The sequence below is a fragment of the Protopterus annectens genome, chromosome 10.part0, assembly GCF_019279795.1.
Source record: "Protopterus annectens isolate FY-2018-M chromosome 10.part0, PAN1.0, whole genome shotgun sequence".
NCBI classification, from domain to species: domain Eukaryota; kingdom Metazoa; phylum Chordata; order Ceratodontiformes; family Protopteridae; genus Protopterus; species Protopterus annectens.
Window position 1 is genome coordinate 1631100666 of NC_056744.1, and position 24405 is coordinate 1631125070.

General features: G+C 42.1%; 1 protein-coding gene across 3 annotated transcripts in view; it reads right to left on the bottom strand.

Annotated features, from left to right (window-relative positions):
- Positions 1–1220: 1220 nt before the first annotated feature.
- Positions 1221–24405, bottom strand: part of MAZ (MYC associated zinc finger protein) — a 520299-nt gene continuing 497114 nt past the window's right edge. For 2 of the 3 annotated variants that reach the window (XM_044086336.1, XM_044086335.1), the window contains exon 7: positions 5187–5297. Coding sequence is in view for 1 of the 3 variants with exons in the window: in XM_044086337.1 (XP_043942272.1) it covers positions 5179–5297 (119 nt within the window). In the remaining 2 variants the exon portion in view is untranslated. Of the gene's footprint in view, positions 5298–24405 lie in introns of all 3 variants that reach the window. The other variant, XM_044086337.1, reaches the window with a different exon arrangement.

The window sequence follows — 24405 nt, forward strand, 5'->3', positions numbered from 1 at the left end:
TAACACAAGTAGTAGATTTCTGCACATTTTTTTGCAAACTTTGTGCCAAATACTATAATGATACAGTGATAGCAACAAACAGCCACAAACGTATACAAGGCTAGGATAAGAACACAGCTGGACTCTGTTGCTCTACACAACAAACCTCAGCATCCAGCAGAGCAATAAAATCAGAAAACAAATTCCTACAGAAATGTACGGTTACGACTCAAGGAGTACAACAGACAGAAATATATTAATTTATATTTTCAGGCAGTCTATATACTAGGTTAATCAGCCCTCCAAGAGACGATGCAACCTGCTTTTAGCTGCTAAAGCTATGAAACCATGTATTTAAGCTTTTGACTGTGCATCCATGGTCCAGCTCAAAGGGTAATCTCGTCAAGCTTAGTATGTCTAAAGACATGTTACTAGCAACCAAACCAGAAATTTTGGGGGTTATGACAATGGCAAGCAACCTGAAGCTGTGAATACCATACAGTCAAATGAAATCCAGGCCAATATGACTACGATGCAGAAATTCAGTTTAGTGTTTGAAAAAATGATACAGTGTTTCACAGCAAGTCAGAAATCTTTTTCAGTCTCTACTGTGAACAGTGGATTTGTACACGAATCAGAAGCTCTTGACAATGTAGTGAACTAATGAGTCTCCAACTCCGATTCACCATTATTAAGCAAGGCTACTGAGAAGGTGCCTGTTGTTTTGCTCATAGCAGAGTTCACACTCTCAGTAGCCAAAAATGTACAAATGCAGCATCTACAATGACAGAAAACAAGCTACTGTGGCCAAGTTATACTAGAAATCAGTCATCTGTAATCAATACTCAGAGCAAGGTATTTTATCTGACTGACTCTAGCAGTACATTACTGCCAGTAACAAAATAATCTGCCACAATTCTTCAACCACATGGACACACAGAGGTCTGCAATGGGAACATTACTACAGCCACCACTCAACTTGCACTGCTGCATGCCCCAAGAAGTCAATTCCTGTTATCATGTTCCAATAAATACAAGCTACTTCAGGGGGGCATACAGAGGGTCCGCTGCATTCAAAGTTAAAAGATGAAGTTCAGATAATTGTGTCTTTTGTACCCTAACAAAAAAAATATATATACATATGTGCGTGGTCGGTCACTCACACAAGATCACTCTCTCTGGTATCTCCTGTCCTTGTAGAATCAGACATCTCCTTCCTTTTTTTTTTTTTTTTTTTTGTGGGGGGGGGGGGTTAAGTTAATGTGTGTTGTGTGTGTATTTACAAACATTGTACTGGTGTCCTTATTAAACGGCTGCAAGTTTGATAAGCAGGGACAGGCTCTATAAAAGAGTCGCTTTTAGTATTACAGCAGAACTTTGAAAACGTACCCTTTGTTTCATATGGGGAAAATAATCGCAGAGTGTTTGCATACACAGTTATTATCAAACCCCTCTAATAAGCAGTTTAAAATTATGATGGCTTATTCAGTGAGCTAGCAGTTAATTTAAAATAGTAAATGATAACTAGATTCTGGTTTATAATACACACAGTTATTACATTCGTGTCTATAATACACGCAGTATTTTCACACATCCTACATGTTTCTTCTCATGTGGTGTCCGTTCAACAAACACACTTTGTAATGTTCGGCACCAGTAAACCCTCCTTGCTTAAGTGAGAATGGAGAAGAGCTGCTAAGCTTGGCTGCACCTCGTTATTATATGTCAGAAGGAAGCTCCATCTGTGGCTACGTTGCGAACCCCTGGCCTAAATAATCATGTTTCTAGGTGATTAACTGATATTTTTAGTGCTTGATTTGTAGCCCTGGCTACGCTGTATGACTGTGTGTGTGTTATGTTGGGTAGGTTCTTGCCTCAAAGGCACCATCACTTGGGCAAAAGATGTTAAAATGGTAGTTCACTTGCTCTACAAATTGTGAAGTGTTTGGTGCTGTATACTACTTTTGTGGCTGGGTTATTTAGTTAATGATGGTGTGTGGTTGAAAAGCTAAAGTTGAGTACAGAAGTCAAACTCCGCCTTTAGTGGGCAGGGGTTGACTTCCATACTTCTGTTTCACTTTTCTGTTTCACTCTGAGTTCACACAGCTTCCCATCAGTTGTTTCACTTCAAAAACAAAAATAGAATAGAAGACTTCCACTCAGATATTAGCAGAGACAAATGCAGCCTAATGCATCTCCTGTGGGTTAACCAGGAATGCTACAATGCAATCAGGACACAATTTACAGGCAAAGAACAGAAACAGACAAGAAAGAAGACAGATCAGAGACTGCATATGTGAATATTTTTATGAATGTTAATCAGCTGCACTTCATACTTGTGTATATCTGGTGACTGTTTTTAAAAACTCAGTAAAAATTTTGCAAACAAAAAAAGAAGCACATTTTTGTCTTAATGCTTCAGACTTACAACCACTGACCCACTAAAGTCAATAATTTTCAGTGCTGTTGGTGGTCAATCATTTTATTTTGGTCTCGTTACTCTTGAAAGCCTTACAAGGTTCAAATGTCTGTTCTCTGGGGCAGACCGGGAGCGCTGATCTGGTTCACTACATCAACATATTTCTTCTTTTTACGGGTGACTCAAAAGCAAAAAGAAAGGACTTGTTCAGGTTCACAAATTATGCAAGTGGCAGCTGGTGGGATTCAAACCAAGGTTTTAGGCTATAAAGATCTGAATTTTAACCAAGCTACGTTATTTCTTGTGAATGATTTAAGCATCCTACAGTACACCAGCAGAAACGGCGGCCTTCAAACACAGACCTGCAGGATCTGTCAAACAACTGTGGCCTATTATTATGTTGCGCATTATTTTACACTTATAGCTGCTTGCGTGCTGGCAGTAACAACTATACCCTTCACCCACCTAGGAATATCAGATGGATTCAAACCCTGACCACAAAAGACCAGTCCAGACCACTGCAAACTTGCAAATGTTGTAGCACCAAAAGAAACAGTTAAGGTATAATGACAGTCAGAAGCAGCGGCTTGGCTAATGGATCCAAAGGAAGTGTAAACTGCTGCTTTGTCCCACTGTTTTCCAAGAATCTCAAAGTCCATCGCATCCGTACACTACACCACTAGATTACCAACACCCTGTTCAAGCTACACCTAGGCAACACTATGCTCTCAAGTACCTCAACACCGCTAGTTCTGCCTTCTCATTCTAGTTTCAGATGATTTCCAGAAACAGTCCAATAAAAACAAAGACTTCAAAAGGATGGCTCCCTCATGTTCTGAGAAACCTGGACACAATTCTAGAGCAGGCTTGTAACTAGAATCCCAACAATTTGCTGTATTCACATGCACAATGTACAAACCCCTTCTTAGAGTGAAAAGTGAGGCTCTCAAACACATCTAATGTGCAAACAGAAATAAGCTAAAAAAATTCTTTTGTGGGAGACTATTTTAACAAACATTTTATAGTGTTATGCATGACCTGTTACTTCTAGCTGCCACCGCTAATTTACAGTACCTGCAAACTAAGCCTATAGGAAAGAGTTGCACAAAAAAATGTTACTAGGACTATTACTACTGCAATCTGCTGGGATGGAATGAAAGAAAAAAAATATCTGAAGACAATGTCAGAATTCATTACCCAAGAAGACACAATCAGGATTCACAGTTAATAATCCTCAGACAGAAGGCACAGCTAAGCGCCTTTCAATACTCAAAGGGTAACATTAGACACATGCGAGGAATATGAGGCAAAGCAGAGGGTCCTCTGACCCAGATTGCATAAGTTAAATTGGTCTATCCCAGAAAGTACAAAACATCTTTTTTACATAGACATTATTTGTGTGCAATGAAAATACATTGATTATACAGTTTAAATGACTCTGTTTTATAGTAAACAGATGTTTTTAGCAACTGCTATAATTATTTCCTACGATTGTAAATAAGTTCTAAAACTATGGTGGGGAATCTTGCTTTAGTGTCTCTACTAAACAATTTCCTGAACAAATTAATTAAAAATAATTAAAAACACTGTGTTTCTACCATAAATCTAATTTGTGTTTTAATCTGTAACATATTTTTAAACTAGGTGAAGAATCCCTTTTGCAGAAATTTCTTCTGATGCCACAATTTTCCTCGGGCAAACAACTTTCTAACCCCCCCCCCCCCCAAAAAAAAAAGAGAGATGATGCGAGTGCAAATTACTAAATTAATTAAAATACATATCATCTTTTTCATGTTTTGGTTATCAAACCTGGAAAAGCAAGTTGAGTGCCTGTGTGTGCGTGCATGTGTTAGCACCAAACTCATGCTGTCTGTTCATTCATGGGATGAAGTACAATATGAGGGGGGGTACTTTTCTCCAAATATACTATGAAACAGTTCCTCGAGGTGAAAGGAACTACAAGAAACAACACACTTTTAAGACTTTTTTCTAATGGGAGAAGCACATTGTGCAGCAAGGGGAATATACCCACCCTCGCTCCAATTACCCAAGAACTCTGCAATACTGCATGCTAGACGCAAGACAGCAGCATACAGTAACGCTACTTATCCACAGTATTGGGTAAGTGTGGGGAAGGTTTAATGGAGGCTTTCCTCTAGCCACTCTGCAGTTAATGCTGTGAAACACTACGATGAACTAGACTGAACATCACATTACCTAGGGGATCAGGTACAGCACAGGCTTTCTTGTGCAATGTGACAGATTCACAACTGGTGGGCAGGAGTGTCAGCACTGGGATTAAGCCTACTGAGATTACCCACACAGTCAAATATAACAGAGAGCTGGTTACAGTTCTACAACTACTAACCCCAGGTCATCTAGTGGGGACACCCGACGCCAACACTTCCTGAACCCTCACTTACAGTACTTCTGCAGTTTAATCACCCAGAGCAAATGCTGTTCTTCACACATCACTGACAAATGTACCAGTAACTTTTTCAGTTTGAGGTGGAGCAATGCATTTGTTCATATAATTTGGTAGTCAATCAAAGGGGTAAAAAGGTTTTGAATACTGAGCTTGAAAGTTTGCTTTGTTTCCTAAATAGATCTTTTTCTTGACCAAATTGCCAGCCCTGGCAATTTTTTTGTCTTCCTCTACTGCTGGTGACACATCTTCATTCTTCAGAGGGTCTCGACCCCTTCAGTGATGAGCTATGCCGGTGTGGGTGGCAGGGATACTTTGTTTTCATTTGTTTTGTGTTTGTTCATTTTGTTTCTGTTCACCATGGCGAGGAGGACAAGGCAGCCTGGGAGACAATGGGTGCTCCCCCCACGGGCATCACTGCCTCGGCAACTGGAGTGACAGCCGCAGCTGCTACAGGACAAACTTGGCCATTACCTACAGAAAGAAGGGGAAACAGAACAAAAAAAACATTTCAGTGACTTTTAGTTTCACTCATTTCATTTATTTTACATTTTATCCCCAAGGCTAAGCATGTTACACAAAGCAAGAAGTGTAAATCAGCAAAATCAGCATGCAAGTTAAGACTTAAAACACAAAAGGGCACGAGCTTTCCCTCAGTTTCAGGCAACAAACAAAACAAATTCTGCCTGCATCATGAAACCACAGATGGAGATTAAAAGGTTTACAACTAGTCCAATCAGACTTATTTTTAAGAGGAACAGTTCTGCTCATTAAACAACACTTTACTGAACTACATACAATAATATAGCTTGGAAATTTCTTTTATGTTAAACTAGATGAAGCAGGGTGCAGAGTACATGTTAACAAAAAGCTAAATTAGAGGACTGCTTGACACACATAGTCTTATATCTACACCCACCGGTTAAGTTGTAGATTCTAGAGAGCTAATATCCTGCAATTTATCTAGTCACATTCAAGACTGATGTATACCTACCCCACACATTAAATAACTCACTCACTCACTGATTCTGGCTGAAACAACCACAGGAAAGATGTTTCATACATCCACCCCCCTCCCAGAGGGGAAAAACACCAAAAACACATTACCTCTGTGCCGCACATCATCAATCTTCAAACTGTGCCCTCAACTGTTAATATATTTCTTTTACTTTACAAAAACACACTGATTCCAATGTTTTCTCATCCCTCATACTAAGGATGTGCAAACAATGTTTTGTTAGTCTCACTCTTTTTTCCTTGGATTGTGGGTACACCATGCTGGGGAATGTTTTTGGAATGTTTCTGTCTGTATCTCAGTAAAAATGAAGCCTCTACTACCTTAAATGAATAATCATCAACTGTTTGTACACAGAAATAATAATTATGTCTTGTTCTCTACTGTGAACACCTCCACTTATGTATCTCTGAATCCCGCTGTCGGCTGCCTCTCACATACTGCAGTAAAATGAACAATTCACTTCAACAAAAATCAAAAATTCTTTTCAGCTGCTAACAACTCCAATACTACTGACCTTCAGGGCAACTTCTCTAAGAGAAGGGATTCCTGCTGGATGGTTAAGACCCTGGTAAGATCCAACCACAAAATGGTTCTGAATATTCCAGGTATAGCTGAGGGTCTAGGTTTTATTTTTACTTCAAAATAAAAATAAAACATGGACCATTAGCTAAACCTGGAATATTCATGAACTACTCTTAAGGCTATCTTCAAGCTATTAAGTGATAACCTGGCAAAATTTCTTCAAGCTCCTATAAACCCTGAGAACACTGCTGCCTATGCAGAACTGTTCATAGAAACCCTATACAAGCATATTAATAGCTGCACAAAGACAGCTGTACCCACCAGGAAGAAGGACAGAACTAACTCAAAAAACAAGCCATCCTGGTGGAATTACAAAATCAATAGGCTGTATAAAAGAAGGAAGAAAATCATGCCAAAAATTAGGAGATGCAGGACCCAGCAGGATAAAAGCACTCTCAAACTAAACAAACAACTCAGAGGATAAATAAAGTCTAACAAAGCCAGATTTGAGGTAAATTTGGCCTCCTAGGACAAGGACAACTACAAGGCATTCTTTAGCTATGTCCACAACCTCAAAGGCAATACACAATTCTGTGCAGAGCTCATTGTAAATGGAGCCACCTATACTGAGCCAGAAAATATAGCAAACCTACTGGCCGGCAAATTAAGCCCCAACTTTACCCCTCTCTCCTCCACAACCTCCCCTCAAGAAATAGCATCAAATATAACTACCCCTACTATCACTGAGGACAGGCCCTTAATGCCCTAAGGCCAAGAACGCTGCATCAATAGGCCCAGACAATATCCCATGATGCCTTCTAAATAGCATGAAACATGACCTATCAGGCACTCTGGAATTGTATTTAACTATAGCTTTCAAACAGGCTTTGTGTCTTACGACTGGAGACCAGCAACAGTCATCCTTCTGCACAAAGGTGGACCATCTACAGACCCTGGAAACTACAGACCCATAAGTCTCACTAGTCTAACATGTAAAGCCATGGAAAGAATTATCATGGAAATGATGAACAGTGATGTAGTAAACCTCCAGACACTGGACCCACCCCAGTTTGGTCTCGTCAAGAGCAGGTCAAGCCTACTCAGCCTAGTGGACTTCTTTGAGAAGGTCACCAAAGCAATGCATGAGGGCTAAATAGCTCACACTGCCTACCTTGAGCTGGCCAAGGCATTTGACACAACACCCCAGTCAGTCAATGTTGAGAAATTTGGGGGGGGGGTTAAGTACAAACCTGTATGTCACCCAGTGGATAGCCAACTGGCTCACAGACAGGACCCAAGAAGTTAGAATTGGGGAATCCACCTCTACAAAGAGGCCAGTCACAAGTAGAGCCCTTCAGAGATCGGTCCTTGGACCTCTCCTTTTGGCATTTTCTTCTCTGAAGTCAAGGCCAATGTCAGTGATCTCTACTTGAATAAATCTGATGATGATTGCAAATTACTAGCTGTCAATGAATCCCACAGTGACACAAATGTTGTCCAGGAAGGGCTGACACAGACAAACAACTGGTGTCAGAGCCATGGACTAAAACTAAATGCCAAGAAATGCATAATAATATCCTTCAGGAATTCATCCATCTCGGATAACTAGCATACTGACAACATAACCCTTAAATATTGACCCAATAGTCAGGGACTAAGGGATACACATGGACAGTAATCTAGCATGTGACCATCACGTGTCTACAGTAGTGAGGAAATCATTCTAAGTTGCACAACTTGTAAACAAAGACATGGCATCTAAGTCCAAGGAAGTCACTGTTCCATTGTATTTGGCATTCATTAGACCTATCGTACAATGCCCCCTTTGGTATGTACCTAACCAGCCATATACAACAATTGGAAACCCACAGAGGTTGCTCACTAAAAGAATACTGGGCATAAGTAAAATGTCCTGTACAGACTGTCTCAAGGCCCTATCCCTGTACTCTGTCTCCTACAGGCTTTTGAGAGGAGATCTACACCTGGCATACAGGGCATTATCAGACCCCACTCTGATGGACCTTCTGCATATCCACAAAACAAACAGCACCAGAATTACTTGTTCTAAAGACTTAAACCTTGCCTGTTATATAAATAAGACCTACTGGAAAGACAGGTATGTATCCCAGAGACTAACCTGTCTACGGAACAGCTCCATAGCCATGTGAAGCATCCTCCTTAACCCAATTCAAGTGTAACTTGGACAACTGGATGGGGAACAAGAAATTCGTCCTTGGTTTGGCACCTATGTCTCTAATGGACACAGGCAACCTGTAAATGGTTCATCTCCCAGGCCCCTGCTTGTTAATGCTTCATCTCCCAAGCCCCTGCTTACAATTATCAAGGGTACCAGAACTTGTCAGAAATTTGGGATAGATGGTCGTCAGGCTTAAAAAGGCCAGTGTGGTCGTTAGCCTAGTAAACACCTATGAACTATGAAGAATTATACGGGCATGCTTGGAAGAGTTTGCACAGGCATTTTTATACCCCAAGTAGACCAGAGAGTTTTTCCTCATGTAGACACCAAATGCTGGAAGTGTGATGAGAATGAGAGATGTAACTGGGATTATATTTTAGGAGTGTGATGAACTGACAGATTTTAAAAACTCATTTGAGGGCACTTTGTCAGAAATGTTGTGGGATCTAACGGCTGTAATGAGAAATTAATCTTTTGGTCTGGGACACATCTTTAAGGGATGGCAAGAACTGAGCAATATATGTAATGGTGGAATGAATGTTAAAAAATGTACACTGCATGAAAACAATGACCAAAAACCGCAAAAAAGACTCAGCCAAGCTACTGAATGGTTTTTCACACACCATAAGCCTTCACTACAAGATGTTTAAGGTATTATCCAATGAAAAGTACAGCTTGGTTTTGTGTTGGTCTTCCCGTCTTCTTTGAGGCTGATGTTTCTGCAGCCCACATGAGTGGGGCTCATGTAGACAGGTAGAATGAAGAGTACATTGCCTCAACACACTACACAGCGACCAGTGTGCCCAACAGTGTAGAGGGCAGTGTGGCCAAATATACCACTGGTGATATTGGTTTGACTAGTAGATTAGGAAACATCAGGATCAGCAATGACAGGTGGAACATAAAGACCCAAGAATTATTTCAGGGGGCAAGTACAGGTTTGACCCTGCAATACAGCTTCCCAGTAATGACTACGGGTAACTGAAACACAAACTCAAAGAGAACAGCAGCCTCAGTGGTCTTTATGGCTTAGATGCATCACAGTGTGACAATGAAACATCCACAGAAAACTGCCTGCAGGTAGCAGGCACACAGCAATGGCTACTAATACAGTTGCTCAGTAAGAAGAATGCCGAGGACACATTTGTAAATCACGTAGAGGACATATTTATGAATCGCACACACCAATGGTAAGCAGGCAGTAAAACCTGCAGAAAGAAAATGATCACTGTAACAATCTTGCTATTTAAATCCTTGCAAGGTGTGGAATGCTACAATAAACCAAAGTATGCCCTCAACTGTCATCATACTTGGATGACTTAAAAAGATTATGCACTCATTTTAACTGCCTGACTTCCCAAGTGTCAACCACTGACATATCCTGCTGAATGCAGCTCTATGACTACCTGAAGTTACTTTCTAACCAGAGATGCTAAATATCTCATCTTATTTGTGGTCCCCACATATTCCAGAAGCATTTTTGTTTCCTCATTTGTTTACAGGCTTCAACCCACATGCCCCAGCCATCCTATGACTAGGAAAAGAATGATCTAGTTCCTACCCCCTCTGACTACACATACTGTGACATCACAACTCCGTTCTCTGTCACAAGACAGACTGCCTGGCAGTACTGTGGTCACCGGCATGGAAAGTCAGAATGCAGGCAAGATTAGTTTTGTATTCCAGCAGAGTGATCAAAATACAAGAATAAAAAGCTGGCACAAAATGCCTACATATTTCCCTGTCGGAAAGACTGCCCAAATGTACTGCATTACTATATGCACTTATTTTGTATTGTTTTCTCCTTCAGAAATGTACAGCTGTTTTCCAAAATATCGTAATAAACTCCAACATGCATGGTCAAAAACTGTACTGCAATCCTCATAAGCATAAGGACACTTTGCTAAAGCTCTCACTCACTAGCTTGCTCAAAGCAAGCAGTAAAATGTCTTCACAAAAGTATATATGCTAGTTAAAGCTGTAAAATCTGTTCCTGATAAACATTTACATTCTCTTAATTTACAAGGAGGAAATAAACTTATGACCCAAAGGACAATGTCAGTGCACTGATAAGTACAACACATACAGGCACTCTACGGAACGCACCAAGCATGGGCTACAATCTATCAATGAGACCACCCAAGCTTGTTAGCACCTTAATTTGAATACACATTCTTGATATTTTAATTGTTCAAGCCACTGAAGTGTGGAGATATATATGTGAAATGCTCTCATTTATAAGTGCCTCATTAGCTCTCTGATCTCACAAAAAAACAAAGAAAATATGAGAAAAGCTTTGAACTATCAGACATTACCCTTTCTCCAAGCAGAAACAATAACTTGGTGCAAGAGTGCATGGGGTGTGCAGGAGGGCTTGCCACCTGTAAAATTATTACTTTTAAAAGTATCACATTTGCTTATATTTTGTGAAGACTCAAATATATAACAGTCACAAAGTACTTGAGTGCATGCAGTACAAGCTATTTTTGTCATGATTCTCTGTTTCGAGGGGACAGAGTACAACCATCTGGCACAAATATAATACTTTCAGAAAAACAACACAACGCAAACTTTAATAACCCCATGTTGCATGATTTCGGTGGGAGGGGGGAATCCACAGAGAGGATGAGATTCCCATGGTCTCCTGGACGACAGTGAAACTCCATCAACTTCCAGCTGTAGAAAAACTGCATACCTTGGTTTTGTGATACTCTTTAACCCTGCTCCCCCCCCAAATAAATATCACTTTTATTTCCACTGTTAGCCAAAAATCAGACTTTTACAGTTATTTTTTTCTCTAATGTTACCTAATAATAAGCCCTAAAGTTCCAAAATGAGTTCATGTGTTCCACTATGGCAAAGAACCAGTGAATGAAAGCTTAGCTACCCAATCACTGTTTATCTACTGGGCCAACACCCCATTCCCTACAGCAGCCTGATGTTGGGGAAATCTGACAAAATTGTGTGAAGGACTCCTGAAAGCCTCTGTGCATAAGCTGAGTGCAGCTATTGCACTGCTGCACAGCCTGGTAGGTACTTACCTCCTGGCCCTTCTGCTGCTCACTGCACATCCACCTCCTCTATGTTCTCAGTCATGCCAGCAGGTCAGGCTGTTTCCCTTACGTAGATGGGCCAACCGGTGCTGGCTGCTAATTCCCAACCTCCATATCCAGTTCCTCCAGTGTCATGCTATTAATCAATCCCTGTTCTTCGGCTCCATCTGAGTCACAGAGCCAACATTGGTTGTTGTTTTTCTTTCGGCTTTTACCGGTTAAGAGTCGCCACAGCGGAACTCCGGTCTGCTAATGATTGGCAGTCACTTTTTATGGTGCCGAGGTGCCAGCCCGACGCCCAGCCTTCAACGAAGGCAAGCCCATTCATTCACACGCATTTAAAGTGGAACATCCTTACAAGACTATCTGCAAATATATAGAAATCAATATATTTTTCTGTATTATTCTGTATTATAGAGCTAAATTGTTGCTTAGATATCTGTTGTCTTAGTGTTCTGCAAATATACAGAGATCAGTATATAGTTTTTGGGTTTTATAATTTGCACTCTGATTCCTCACATCTCTGTTGAAACTCCCCCCCCCCACCATTGTGGTTTCTATTGCTTGTGTGTTGTTAACTCAAGGTTCCCTTAATTTGAACTGTTAATAGCAGCAGTCTGCAGTTAAAGTGGAACAGCCTTACAAGACTATCTGCAAATATATAGAGCTGAGTATATTTTTTTGTATTATTCTGTATTATAGAGCTAAATTGTTGCTTAGATATCTGTTGTCTTAGTGTTCTGCAAATATACAGAGATCAGTATATAGTTTTTGGGTTTTATAATTTGCACTCTGATTCCTCACATCTCTGTTGAAACTTTCTTCCCCACCCCCCTCATTGTGGTTTCTATTGCTTGTGTGTTATCTCAAGGTTCCCTTAATTTGAACTGTTAATAGCAGCAGACTGCATTTAAGGTGGAACAGCCTTACAAGACTATCTGCAAATATATAGAGCTGAGTATATTTTTCTGTATTATTCTGTATTATAGAGCTAAATTGTTGCTTACATATCTGTTGTCTTAGTGTTCTGCAAATATACAGAGATCAGTATATAGTTTTTGGGTTTTATAATTTGCACTCTGATTCCTCACATCTCTTTGAAACTTTCTCCACCCCCCCCCTCATTGTGGTTTCTATTGCTTGTGTGTTGTTAACTCAAAGTTCCCTTAATTTGAACTGTTAATAGCAGCAGTCTGCATTTAAAGTGGAACAGCCTTACAAGACTATCTGCAAATATATAGAGCTGAGTATATTTTTCTGTATTATTCTGTATTATAGAGCTAAATTGTTGCTTAGATATCTGTTGTCTTAGTGTTCTGCAAATATACAGAGATCAGTATATAGTTTTGCGTTTTATAATTTGCACTCTGATTCCTCACATCTCTGTTGAAACTTTCTTCCCCACCCCCTCATTGTGGTTTCTATTGCTTGTGTGTTGTTAACTCAAAGTTCCCTTAATTTGAACTGTTAATAGCAGCAGTCTGCATTTAAAGTGGAACAGCCTTACAAGACTATCTGCAAATATATAGAGCTGAGTGTATTATTCTGTATTATAGATTGTTGCTTAGATATCTGTTGTCTTAGCGTTCTGCAAATATACAGAGATCAGTATATAGTTTTGGGGTTTTATAATTTGCACTCTGATTCCTCACATCTCTGTTGAAACTTTCTTCCCACCCCCTCATTGTGGTTTCTATTGCTTGTGTGTTGTTAACTCAAGGTTCCCTTAATTTGAACTGTTAATAGCAGCAGTCTGCATTTAAAGTGGAACAGTCTTACAAGACTATCTGCAAATATATAGAGCTGGGTATATTTTTCTGTATTATAGAGCTAAATTGTTGCTTAGATATCTGTTGTCTTAGTGTTCTGCAAATATACAGAGATCAGTATATAGTTTTTGGGTTTTATAATTTGTACTCTGATTCCTCACATCTCTGTTGAAACTTTTCCCCACCCCCTCCCTGTTCTGGTAGTAGTTTAAATTTGGTGGCTTTTGCAGTGCCCGCCCCACTGTAGATTTGATCTAGGACACTCCCCCAGTCCCATCTCTTTACCGCATTCTACCTAATAAACCCTTTCTGCACTTGCTTTTAGTTCTTTTTAGTTTAATTACATTTTTTCAAACTGTGTGTGGACTAATATTGCTACATACTCAAGTGTGCCAGCTTGCACTGCATGTGAATTGTTTTTGCTACTTTTCTGAAAAAAAAAATTGTAAGCCTGTTTCCTACCTTTCCTGTAATTAGTGTTCCAGATACAGATTTGTTGTATCCAGGACTATTTGTAAGCTTCTGAGCCCCCAAGCCTTTCTGTGTTGGAGGGAAGCCTTCTAGCTTATCAGTGGGAGTGGTAAGCACTAGGTAACCTGTCTACCACATAAGGAGTGGTTCTGGCCCAGAATTTGTAGTTACTGGCCGTTTGGGCGGTCTTCCATCTCTCTCAATTTTCTGATTAGAAGGCCTGCATTTGCACTTGTTTCTGTCCTGTAACTCCTGGGCCCATCTCATTTGCTCACTCAAAAAAAAAATCTGCATTTACTGTATTTGCGTTTCCTCCTACTTTATTTTGCTTTTGCGTCATCTTAAAACTACTCAATTGCATTTATTACTGCTTGGTGTAACTCATTCTAAGCCTTTTAGTTTAAGCACTTGGGCTTCAGACCAGTTGTTTTACATTAAGAAGGTTTGTGGTCTGCACTGTGGTGGCAGGACAGGTAGCTTACATCCTTCTAAGTTGGGAACTGCTGATTGAGGGCTCAGTGTCTGTTATTCCAAAAGTGTATTAATTCTGTTTTAAGCAATTTGGCTTCAGGCCAGTTATTTTACATTAAAAGGGTTCGTGGTCTGCACTCTTGTGGGAGGAGAGGCTGGACTCTGCCCTTCTAGCTGGAAATTTCTGGTTAAAGGCTTATACTGCCTGCATATCTAAACTGCTTCTTACTGAAATTGGTACACCTTGTTTGCTGTAGCATAGACTAGATCCAGGTCTGCTGAATCTAGCTTTGTTTGTACAACCTGAGCACTAATCCAGGCATTCATTAAAGTATTCAATTGTATTTATTACTACTTGGTAGTAACTTGATTAAAGTGTAGCTATCATTCTAAGTCTTTTGGATTAAGCACTTGGGCTTCAGACCAGTTGTTTTACATTAGGAAGGTTTGTGGCCTGCACTGTGGTGGCAGGACAGGTAGCTTACATCCTTCTAAGTTGGGAACTGCTGATTGAGGGCTCTCAGTGTCTGTTATTCTAAAAGTGTATTAATTCTGGTTTAAGCACTTGGGCTTCAGGCCAGTTATTTTACATTAAAAGAGTTTGTGGTCTGCACTCTTGTGGGAGGAGAGGCTGGACTCTGCCCTTCTGAGCTGGGAATTTCTGGTTAAAGGCTTACAGTGCCTGCATATCTGAACTGCTTCTTAGTGAAAATGGTACACCTTGTTTGCTGTAGCATAGACTAGATCCAGGCCTGCTGAATCTAGCTTTATTTGTATGCTGCTTGTCTGTTTGCTTATTTCCCTGAAACGCTAATTCCACCTAAAACGCGGCTTTTCAGCGCTTCTGTGGATCCCTAGTGATATCTGCATTGCTTACTGTACTTATTTCCTTGTTTCACTTGAAAGAAAGTTACTGTTTGTCGTTTTTGCATTTAAGTTACCTGTAACACATTGCATTTAAGTTACCTGGCACTTGCTCACTAAAGCAATTATATAAGTCAGCACTAAAATATTAAAAGCACTACACCCTCACAAACTCCCCTTGAGTACCTCGTTTCCCATTGGCCCTTTTTTTCAATTATAAAGGAATTCTCAATACTATTCTAGCATGTCCAAAGGTCAGTTGTCAATCTCCTCTCCGGTCCAGCTGGTGAATCTGGGAATCTTGAGGCAATGTTACAACTGCCTCATGTACACAGACAACCCTCTCCTCCTCCCAACAAATTCCAACACAGGTGAGAGATGCAACCATATAGCCATACTGGAGGCTAAGCTCTCTCAACTCAGTACTGGCAAAACCAGTCAGGAGGAGAAGGAAACCAAACTCACTACAATTCCAGTCTCACATAGACCTACCACGACAGCAAACCAAACACATAAGCACACAAAAACATACTCGGAGGCTCTAAATAAAAATCTGCCTAAGCAGCAGAGACCTCCAAAGCAGACACCCAAGCAACTGCTACCCCAAAACAAAACACGTGCAACACATAGCTCACAAAGCCAGTGTGCCGAACAGTCACAGCCCTTAAGGCTAAACAACACACCTGATACACTTGTAATAGGTGACTCTATCGTCAGGCACACTGACGTCCCGCTCACCAGGCTAAACAAGGAGAAGGTCACAGTGAGCTGCCTGTCGGGCGCTAGGATCCGCCACATAACACAAGCACTCAGGTCACTCCAAGGCAAGTACAAATATGACTCAGTCATTGTCCATGCTGGTGTGAATGACCTGAGACATACCTCCCTGAACTACATGAAAAGAGACAGAGGAGCTCTCTGAGCATGTAGCCCAGGCCGGTATGACCCTGACCTTGAGTAGCATCTTACCCTCACCAAGAATTATGCCACAATATGAAGACAAGATGAACAATTGGCTTAAGTATTGGTGTCATTCAAAGGGGATCCAATGCCTGTCAGCCTGGGATGACATGCTCGACAAGCCACGATGCTTCGCTAGGGACGGCTTACACCTGTCACCCCTGGGCTTTCGGATATTGGCAAAGGCTCTTGCTACACCCATAGTGCCTTTTTTAGGCAAGGCTCAAAAGACAAACCCACCTCCATAGGTATAACAAGGGATAAGAAACTAAGAGTAATGCTACTCAATGCCAGAAGTCTAAACCTCAAGATGCATGCACTCGAAACTCTCCTTAGCATGGAGAACATCGATATCTGTGCAGTAACAGAAACCTGGTTCAAGGCTCCAGAGAGCACCCCAGCACTACCAGGTTATACCTCATACCATGCTTTTCGCCCCAAAACTTGGACCAACCACAAAAGGAGGGGGAGTATCAATATTCATCAAAGATACCCACACCTCCAGGTTGGTGGCACAGCACTAAGCATCAGAGACTATCCATGTGCAACTAATAGTGGGTAAAACTGCCTTCCAGTTTATAGCCTGTTACAGACCACCCTCCCAAACCCAGGAACCCCACTCGGCCTTCCTGAGAACACTAGAAAATATGAAGGTCTCTCCAAACACCATTATATTGAGCGACTTCAACTACCCAAACATAGACTGGGAGCATTACTCTAGCTCCAACACCCTAGCCCAAAGGTTCCTAGAATTTATAAACTCAAATGCTATGAAACAACTTGTTACCACTCCCACAAGAGGGGAAAACATACTGGACCTGATCATCACCAACATGGGGACTCTATGCTCCAGACCAGAAGTGTATCCCTCACTGGTAAGATAAGACCATAAACCAATCTCACTGGATATTCACATCCCCACTCCACCCCCTGCCCTGAAAACCACAGTGAAAAACTTCCCTAAAGCAAATTTCACACTCCTCAAAACCGAGGTGGAATCCTTCAAAGCTCCCGGGCCTGTGGAAAATATGGCCCAGACCGCAGAATCCTTTATAAACGCATTCTATGAACACCTTCAGGAATGCATGGATCATGCAATCCCAAATAAAACCAAGACCCAATCCTCCAAAGGCAGACGTCCTGTCTGGTGGACCCCAGCCATAAACAAACTATACAATAGAAGGAGGAAGCTACTACATGATAGAGCAAAATCCCAAAAAGGGAAGGCATCTCTGATCAGTAGTAGCAAAAAACTACGGGCACTCATAAAATCGTCTAAGGCCAGCTTCAAGAGAAAAATTGCACAGGACACTAAGGATAATCACAAGGCTTTCTTTAGTTATGTTAGGAACCTGGGTGGGAATTCCTAGATATGCTCAGAATTAGTCCAAAATGACAAAAAATACACCGAACCCACAGACATTGCCAACATCCTAGCTGACAGGTTCAGCAAACCCCCCACCAAAAGGGCAAATATTTATTCCAGCAGAGTGCTGCCCCCCTGACATCTCAGATGCTCAGGTAAGAGCTGCCCTCTCCAAAGCAAAAAACACAGCATCAATGGAACCAGACAGTGTCCCGGGCTGCGTCCTACATGAACTCCAAGAAGATCTAAACCCAAACATAAAACTACTGTTCAATCTCAGCCTTACTACAGGATATGTACCCAAAGAGTGGCATACAGCAACAGTGGTCCCTCTCCACAAAGGTGGTGCCTCAACGGATCCTGGAAACTATCGCCCCATAAGCCTGACTAGCTTGGTCTGCAAAGCTATGGAAAGGATCATCATGGACCTCATAAATAAAGATATTGGGGACCTACAGACACTGGATCCTACCCAGTTCAGCTTTGTTAAGGGCAGATCCTGCCTATTAAACCTGGTTGATTTCTTTGAAACAGTCACCAAGGCCACTGACGAGGAGAAGGTGGTCCACACAGCCTACCTGGACCTCGCAAAAGCCTTCGATACAATACCCCACTAGGGCATTATAGATAAGCTCACCAGCTTAAATATAAATCCCTATGTCACTAGATGGGTTGCAAACTGGCTCAAGGACAGAACCCACATGGTTAGAATTGCTGGAGCCATGTCAGACTCCAAACCAGTTACAAGTGGCGTCCCACAAGGCTCAGTCCTGGGACCTCTCTTGTTCAGTATACATTTCTCGGAGGTACAGGCCAACATGGAAGGACTGTGGCTAAGTTCGCAGATGACTGCAAACTGGGCACCATAATCGACTCTCCAGCCGACACAAGCATCCTCCAAAAGGGCCTCATAGAAACAGACAACTGGTGCCAGAGCCATGGCCTCAAGCTAAACGCCAAAAAGTGTATAGTCATCCCCTTTGACAAAAACAAAGTGCCCACAAATTACCACATAGGTGGTAATCCATTAAGTACAGAAGAAGTAATTAGGGACCTGGGGACCCAAGTTGATAGCAATCTCTCATTTGACAACCACGTGGCCAAAGTGGTTAGAAAAACATTTTATATAGCCCACCTAATCATGAAGGGATTCACATCTAGATCAGGGAGGTCATCGTGCCTCTTTACTCATCCCTCATCAGGCCCATAATTGAGTACAATGCCCTTTTGGGATGTACCTTACCAGACACCTGCAGCAACTGGAAAGACCCCAAAAGTACCTCACCAAGAGGATCATAGGGCTCAAACAGATGCCATATGCTGCCCGGTTAAAGAAACTCCAGCTCTACTCAGTGGCATACCGCCTGCTCAGAGGCGATCTGTGCCTGACGTATAAAGCCATGTCCAACCCGGAATTAATGGACATGCTGCACCTCAGAAAATCCAAATCCCATCGAGCTACGCGCTCGAGAGACTTGAACCTCAGCACTGAAATAAATAGGACATGCTGGAGGGACAGATTCATAACCCAGAGGCTCCCTTCACTCTGGAATAAAATCCCAGTCCAGGTTAGGCAGAGTCCCTCATTGACTCTCTTCAAGAGGAATCTTGATGAGTGGATGGGAGATAGTACAGTTTTGTACCTACCATAAATGTAGATGTCCGATAGGTATGCATCTGCAGTCATAACATATGGGTTGTCCTGCCTCAGGCAGCCCTTCGGTCGGACGGATTCCAAAGTCTGGGTCTGGCCTCGGCTGATGTCGCACTTTCCCCGACATCAGAGCGCCTGGGGTATAAAAGCATCAGCCGCCATTTTCCTCAGTTTTTCTTGCCCCAGATGCCAGGTGCCCTCTATGAAGGCTAAATTTGGATAAAATGCCAAAAAATTCCAAACATATTGCAAAAATATATACATACATATATATATATATATATATATATATATATATATATATATATATATATATATATATATCTATATATACATACAAACAAATAAACCATAACAGATTCCCCCAGCTAGCTAATGGAGGGGTAAGCACCCTAGGAATACCACAGAGGGGAAGGAGGGAGGGTAAACCTGACTGCAGATGCATACCTATCGGACATCTACATTTATGGTAGGTACAAAACTGTGCTATGTCCTTCAAGGATGCAGCTGCAGTCATAACATATGGGTAGAATACCATAGCCAATCTGGGGGTGGAGGTACTAAGAAAATGATGGTGTAGTTAAGATACCCTGCAGGACTGCTGTAGCAAAACCTGCTCTGGATCTGGAGTATAACAGTAAATTGTAATGCTTGGAAAATGTATGCACGGAGCTCCATGTAGCAGCTTCTAAAATGTCCTTGGTAGCCACCCCTCTTAGGAAGGCTGTAGTGGTGGCTGTGGCTCTTGTGGAATGAGGCCTAATGTTTACAGGAACAGTCTTTCCATGAAAGGAGTAACAAAAGCGAATGCAATTTCCTATCCATTTTGAAATTGTCTGTTTGGAAATTGCTTTTCCTTGTGCCCCAGCAGCATATGCTACAAACAGTTGGTCAGTCTTTCTGTAACTTTTAGTTCTGTCCAAATAGTAGCATAATTGTCTGTGTATATCCAGAGTGTGTAGAAGTTTCTCCCCTTTATTTTGTGGATTCGGGAAGAATGTAGGCAAGTGAATTGCTTGGTTCAAGGATACCCTAGATACCACCTTTGGCATAAAAGTAGGATTGGTTCTCAATGAAACTCTGTCTTGATGAAAAATAAGAAATGGCTGCACTGCCATTAAAGCTTGTAACTCAGATACTCTTCTTGCTGAAGTTATGGCCAGAAGGAATGCAGTTTTCCAAGACAGAAACTGTAGATCCGCCGATGCTGCTGGTTCAAAGGGAGGAAGTGTTAGTTTCTCCAGCACAAAGTTAAGGTCCCAAGTAGGTAAAGGTGGTTTCCTTGGAGGATTGATGTTTTTGATTCCCCTGAGAAATTGTCTTAAGAGAGGATGCGAGAAGACAGGTGGATTTACATTGTATTCTGCTGAAATTGCTGAGGCATGTATCTTAATGGAAGAATAAGACAGGCCATTGTGGAACAATTCTGCTAAGTATTCCAGTATATGTGTCATGCTCATCACAGTCACATCTAGGCCTTTTGTTGTGTTCCAAATGAGAAATCTTTTCCATTTTGCTGAGTATGCCTTCCTTGTGGAAGGACCATAATAATGTTCTTTACTCTCTGGGATAAGCTATTCTGAGGAGGAATCATGGTATTCTCCAGGCAGTTAGCTGCAAGGTTTTTAGGTTGGGATGCAGGATCTTGAAATTGTTCTGCGTCAGAAGAAGTGGCCATAGGGGGAGAGGCCACGGTTTCGTCTGTGACATGTTCTTCAACAGTGGGTACCAGTGCTGCCTTGGCCAGTCTGGAGCTATCAGAATCACTCTTGGCTGTTCTGCCCTGATCTTCAGTAAAACCTTGGACATTAATGGGAGTGGTGGGAAAGCATAGACTTTTCAAGCTTTCCAGCTGAAAGAGAGTCCACCTTCCATGCTTGTGGGTGGTATGTCCTTGAGCAAAAAGTCTTCAGTTGATGACTGTGGGGTGAGGCGAACAGATCTATCTCCGGCCTCCCCCATGATTGTGTTATGAGTAAGAAGATGTCTGGGTGCAGCATCCATTTGTGTGCATCCATGGTAGTTCTGCTTAAGCTGTCTGCCAGAGTATTGTCTTTGAACTGGGACTGTAGTTGTATATTGAGTTTCAAGCAAAGTTCCCATAGATTCATGGCCAGTCTGCATAGAGGGTAGGAATGCGTGCCTCCTTGCTTGTTTATGTACCACATAACTGTGGTGTTGTCTGTCCTTATTAGCAGGTGGCCCTGCTGAAGGAAAGGTTTGAAGGCCTCGATTGCGTGTATCACTGCCAGCATTTCCTTTTGGTTTATGTGCATGCGCAGCTGTCCTTGAGACCATAGCCCTTGGATACATTTGTCCTCCATGTGTGCTCCCCAACCTCGGTCTGAAGCGTCCGTGGTGATGGTTTGGTTTGCTTTTGGTTTGTTGAAAGGCAACCCTCTGTTGGACTGGCAGGCTTGAGCCCACCACAGGAATTCCTTTTGAAGACAAGGAATGAGTGGGATCAAGATTTCTAAGCTGTGACTGTGCTGAGTCCATACACTCGTTAGGTACCATTGCAATTTTCTCATATGCAGCCTGGCTTGTGGAATTAGAATTATGCAGGATGCCATGTAACCCAGGGCCTGCAGGATTTTCCTTGCAGTCAGCTGAGTTTGTTTTGTCAGATTCTTGAAGTAATCCGGAAGTTGTTTTTGTTTTTCTTCTGTGAGGAAGGCCATTTGGGTGGTTGTGTCTAGATCTGCACCCAAAAAGGTTATTCTTTGGGATGGAACAAGTCTTGATTTTTGGATGTTGACTGTGTATCCCAAGGCCTGTAATAGGTGGATGGCATAGTCCAAGTCCTTTAACAAATTTTTCTTGTTGTCCGCTTGTATAAGGCAGTCGTCCAGATATGGGTAGATTTGAATCCCCTGAAGTCTGCAGTGTGCAATTACTGATGCCAGGCATTTCGTGAATACTCTGTAGATAAGCCAAAGGGCAATGCTGAGAATTGATAATGCTCTGATCCTGCAAGAAATCTGAGGTGTCTTCTGCAACTTTGTCGAATAGGGACATGCAGGTATGTCTCCTTGAGATCTAGAGTCACCAGCCAAGACTCCTTGCCCAGCATGGGAAGAAGCTGCTGTAGGGTCAGCATCTTGAATTTTGGCACAATGAGGTAAGTATTCAGTGCGGACAGGTCGAGAATAGGCCTCCATTGATTTTCTTTTCTTGGAACAAGGAATAATCTGGAATAAAATCCTTGGCCTTGTTCTGAAAGAGGTACCTTTTCTATGGCTTTCATTTGTATCAATTTGGTGATTTGCTTCAAAGCCTCTGCCCTCTGATTTGGTGGCAGGTCTGGCATTCCTTTTCTTTTTGGCAATGTGTGGAAATGGAACCTGTATCCTTTGTCTATTATTTGCAGTGTCCATGAGTCCCTTGTAATGTAATGCCAATTTTTTGAAAATAAAGAAAGATTTCCGCCCAATGGTGCTTCTAATTGAACCCTGGTCGGCGGAGTCAAAATAAAGTAATTGAGTCTGTCCTGGTGTTGTTGTTGTTGTTCCTGCACTACCTCTCTGGTTGGGAGGCTGCCACTGACGGCCTCTGTAGGAGCCTCTAGCTTGCCCTCTACCTCTGGCACGCCTGTTCCTGCCTCTCTGGGATCTGTCTGAGTCCGGAAAGGACCAATTCTTAGTAGGCCAATTTCTGCTGAATCTCAGTGGTTGTACCTGCAGAAAGTCCTTGACTGTTTGCACAGATTTTGCCTTTTCTTCAAACATCTTTAAGACCTCCTGAGCCGTGGAACCAAATAATTTTTGTTTTTCCATTGGAGCATCCAGGAGCTTAGCTTTAACATGGTCCGGTAGAGATTGTTTCTTCAACCAGGCATGTAACTGCCCCTGTCATAGCTGACCTACATGAAGCTTCCAGTGCATCATAACCACACTGCAAAAAATGGTTGCTAACCTGCTGTGAGTTATGTACCAGATCCTGAAGTGGTTTACGGTCAAGGGGTTCAGAGGAGGAAAGCTTCTTATACAATTCATCTAACAAATACTCTTGGTACTGAATCATATGAAATTGACAATTTAATGCCCTCATGGAAAGAGTTGCAGAAGTATAAACTTTCTTTCCCCATCTCTAACGCTCTAGACTCCCTTTCAGAAGGAAGAGGATTTTTAGCAGTCCTGGGAAATAGTTTCTGGGTCTGCAGTGTGGGCCTTGTACAGGTGTAGATGAGAACTGGGACCCTGTAGTACCTATCAGGTTTGGCAGGAGCCGGAGGGAGAGAATCAGGGGCTGTACTAGCATCAGAGTACACATCATCAATAACATTCAAAACAGGAGGTATAGCTAAAGGCCTATGCTGAGGTAAATGTAAAAGGTCCTTAATCTCTTTCTAGAATCAGAAAATTCCTGGCCCTGCCATTGAAAATGTTCTCTCATAGAGTGCAGTGTCTCACCAAAAGAAAACTCTTCAGGAGGGAGGCCAAGGAATAGATTCTTCAGCATCAGAATAATAAGCCTCCTACTGGTGGTCTGACAACACAGATCCATCCGTAGACTCATCTGAAGAGTGGCTCAACCCTGTGCCTTTTATCTGGTGGTGGAAGAGAGACCCTGTCCGGGTGAGGTTGAGAACCTCTAATTAAAGAGATAAGATCCTCTGCTAGGCTGAGAATCTGAGAGCCAGTAGAAGGCCTCTGAGAGGTAGTCTTGGGAGGCAAAGCTTTAGCAAGTTTGGCAGCTTTAGCCCTAGAAAAGGCCTTAATGGACATGGATGGGTCTGGCTGCACCACGTGCAGGAGTAGACTTGTCTAAAGGAATGGTGTCGGACATGTCCTGGACACCGGTTTCAGTAGGTAATTCAATAACCGACTCGGCCGGAGCCTCCGGGCCGGTGTAGTCGGGTTGAGTGATCTAAAAGGAAGCACAGAGGACTCGGTTTCAGCCGAACGAGGCCTGACCGTGGTTTCAGCCAAAACCTCAGACTCTCCAACGGCATCTTGTACTCAAAATTAGCCCCAAAAATTAGTGGAAATCCTTATGAGGTATTTGTTTCCCACAAGTTAAACAATTATTTACTTTATCTGACATCGGCTGAGGCAAGAAAGAGTAGTCTTGAATCACAGGAGCTGGCCGACCGGCACTTGCGAACTGTTTCTGCTTCGCAAGAAAGACTGAGGAAAATAAGTGCGACATCAGCCGAGGCCAGACCCAGACTTTGGAATCCGGCCGACCGAAGGGCTGCCTGAGGCAGGACAACCCATATGTTATGACTGCAGATG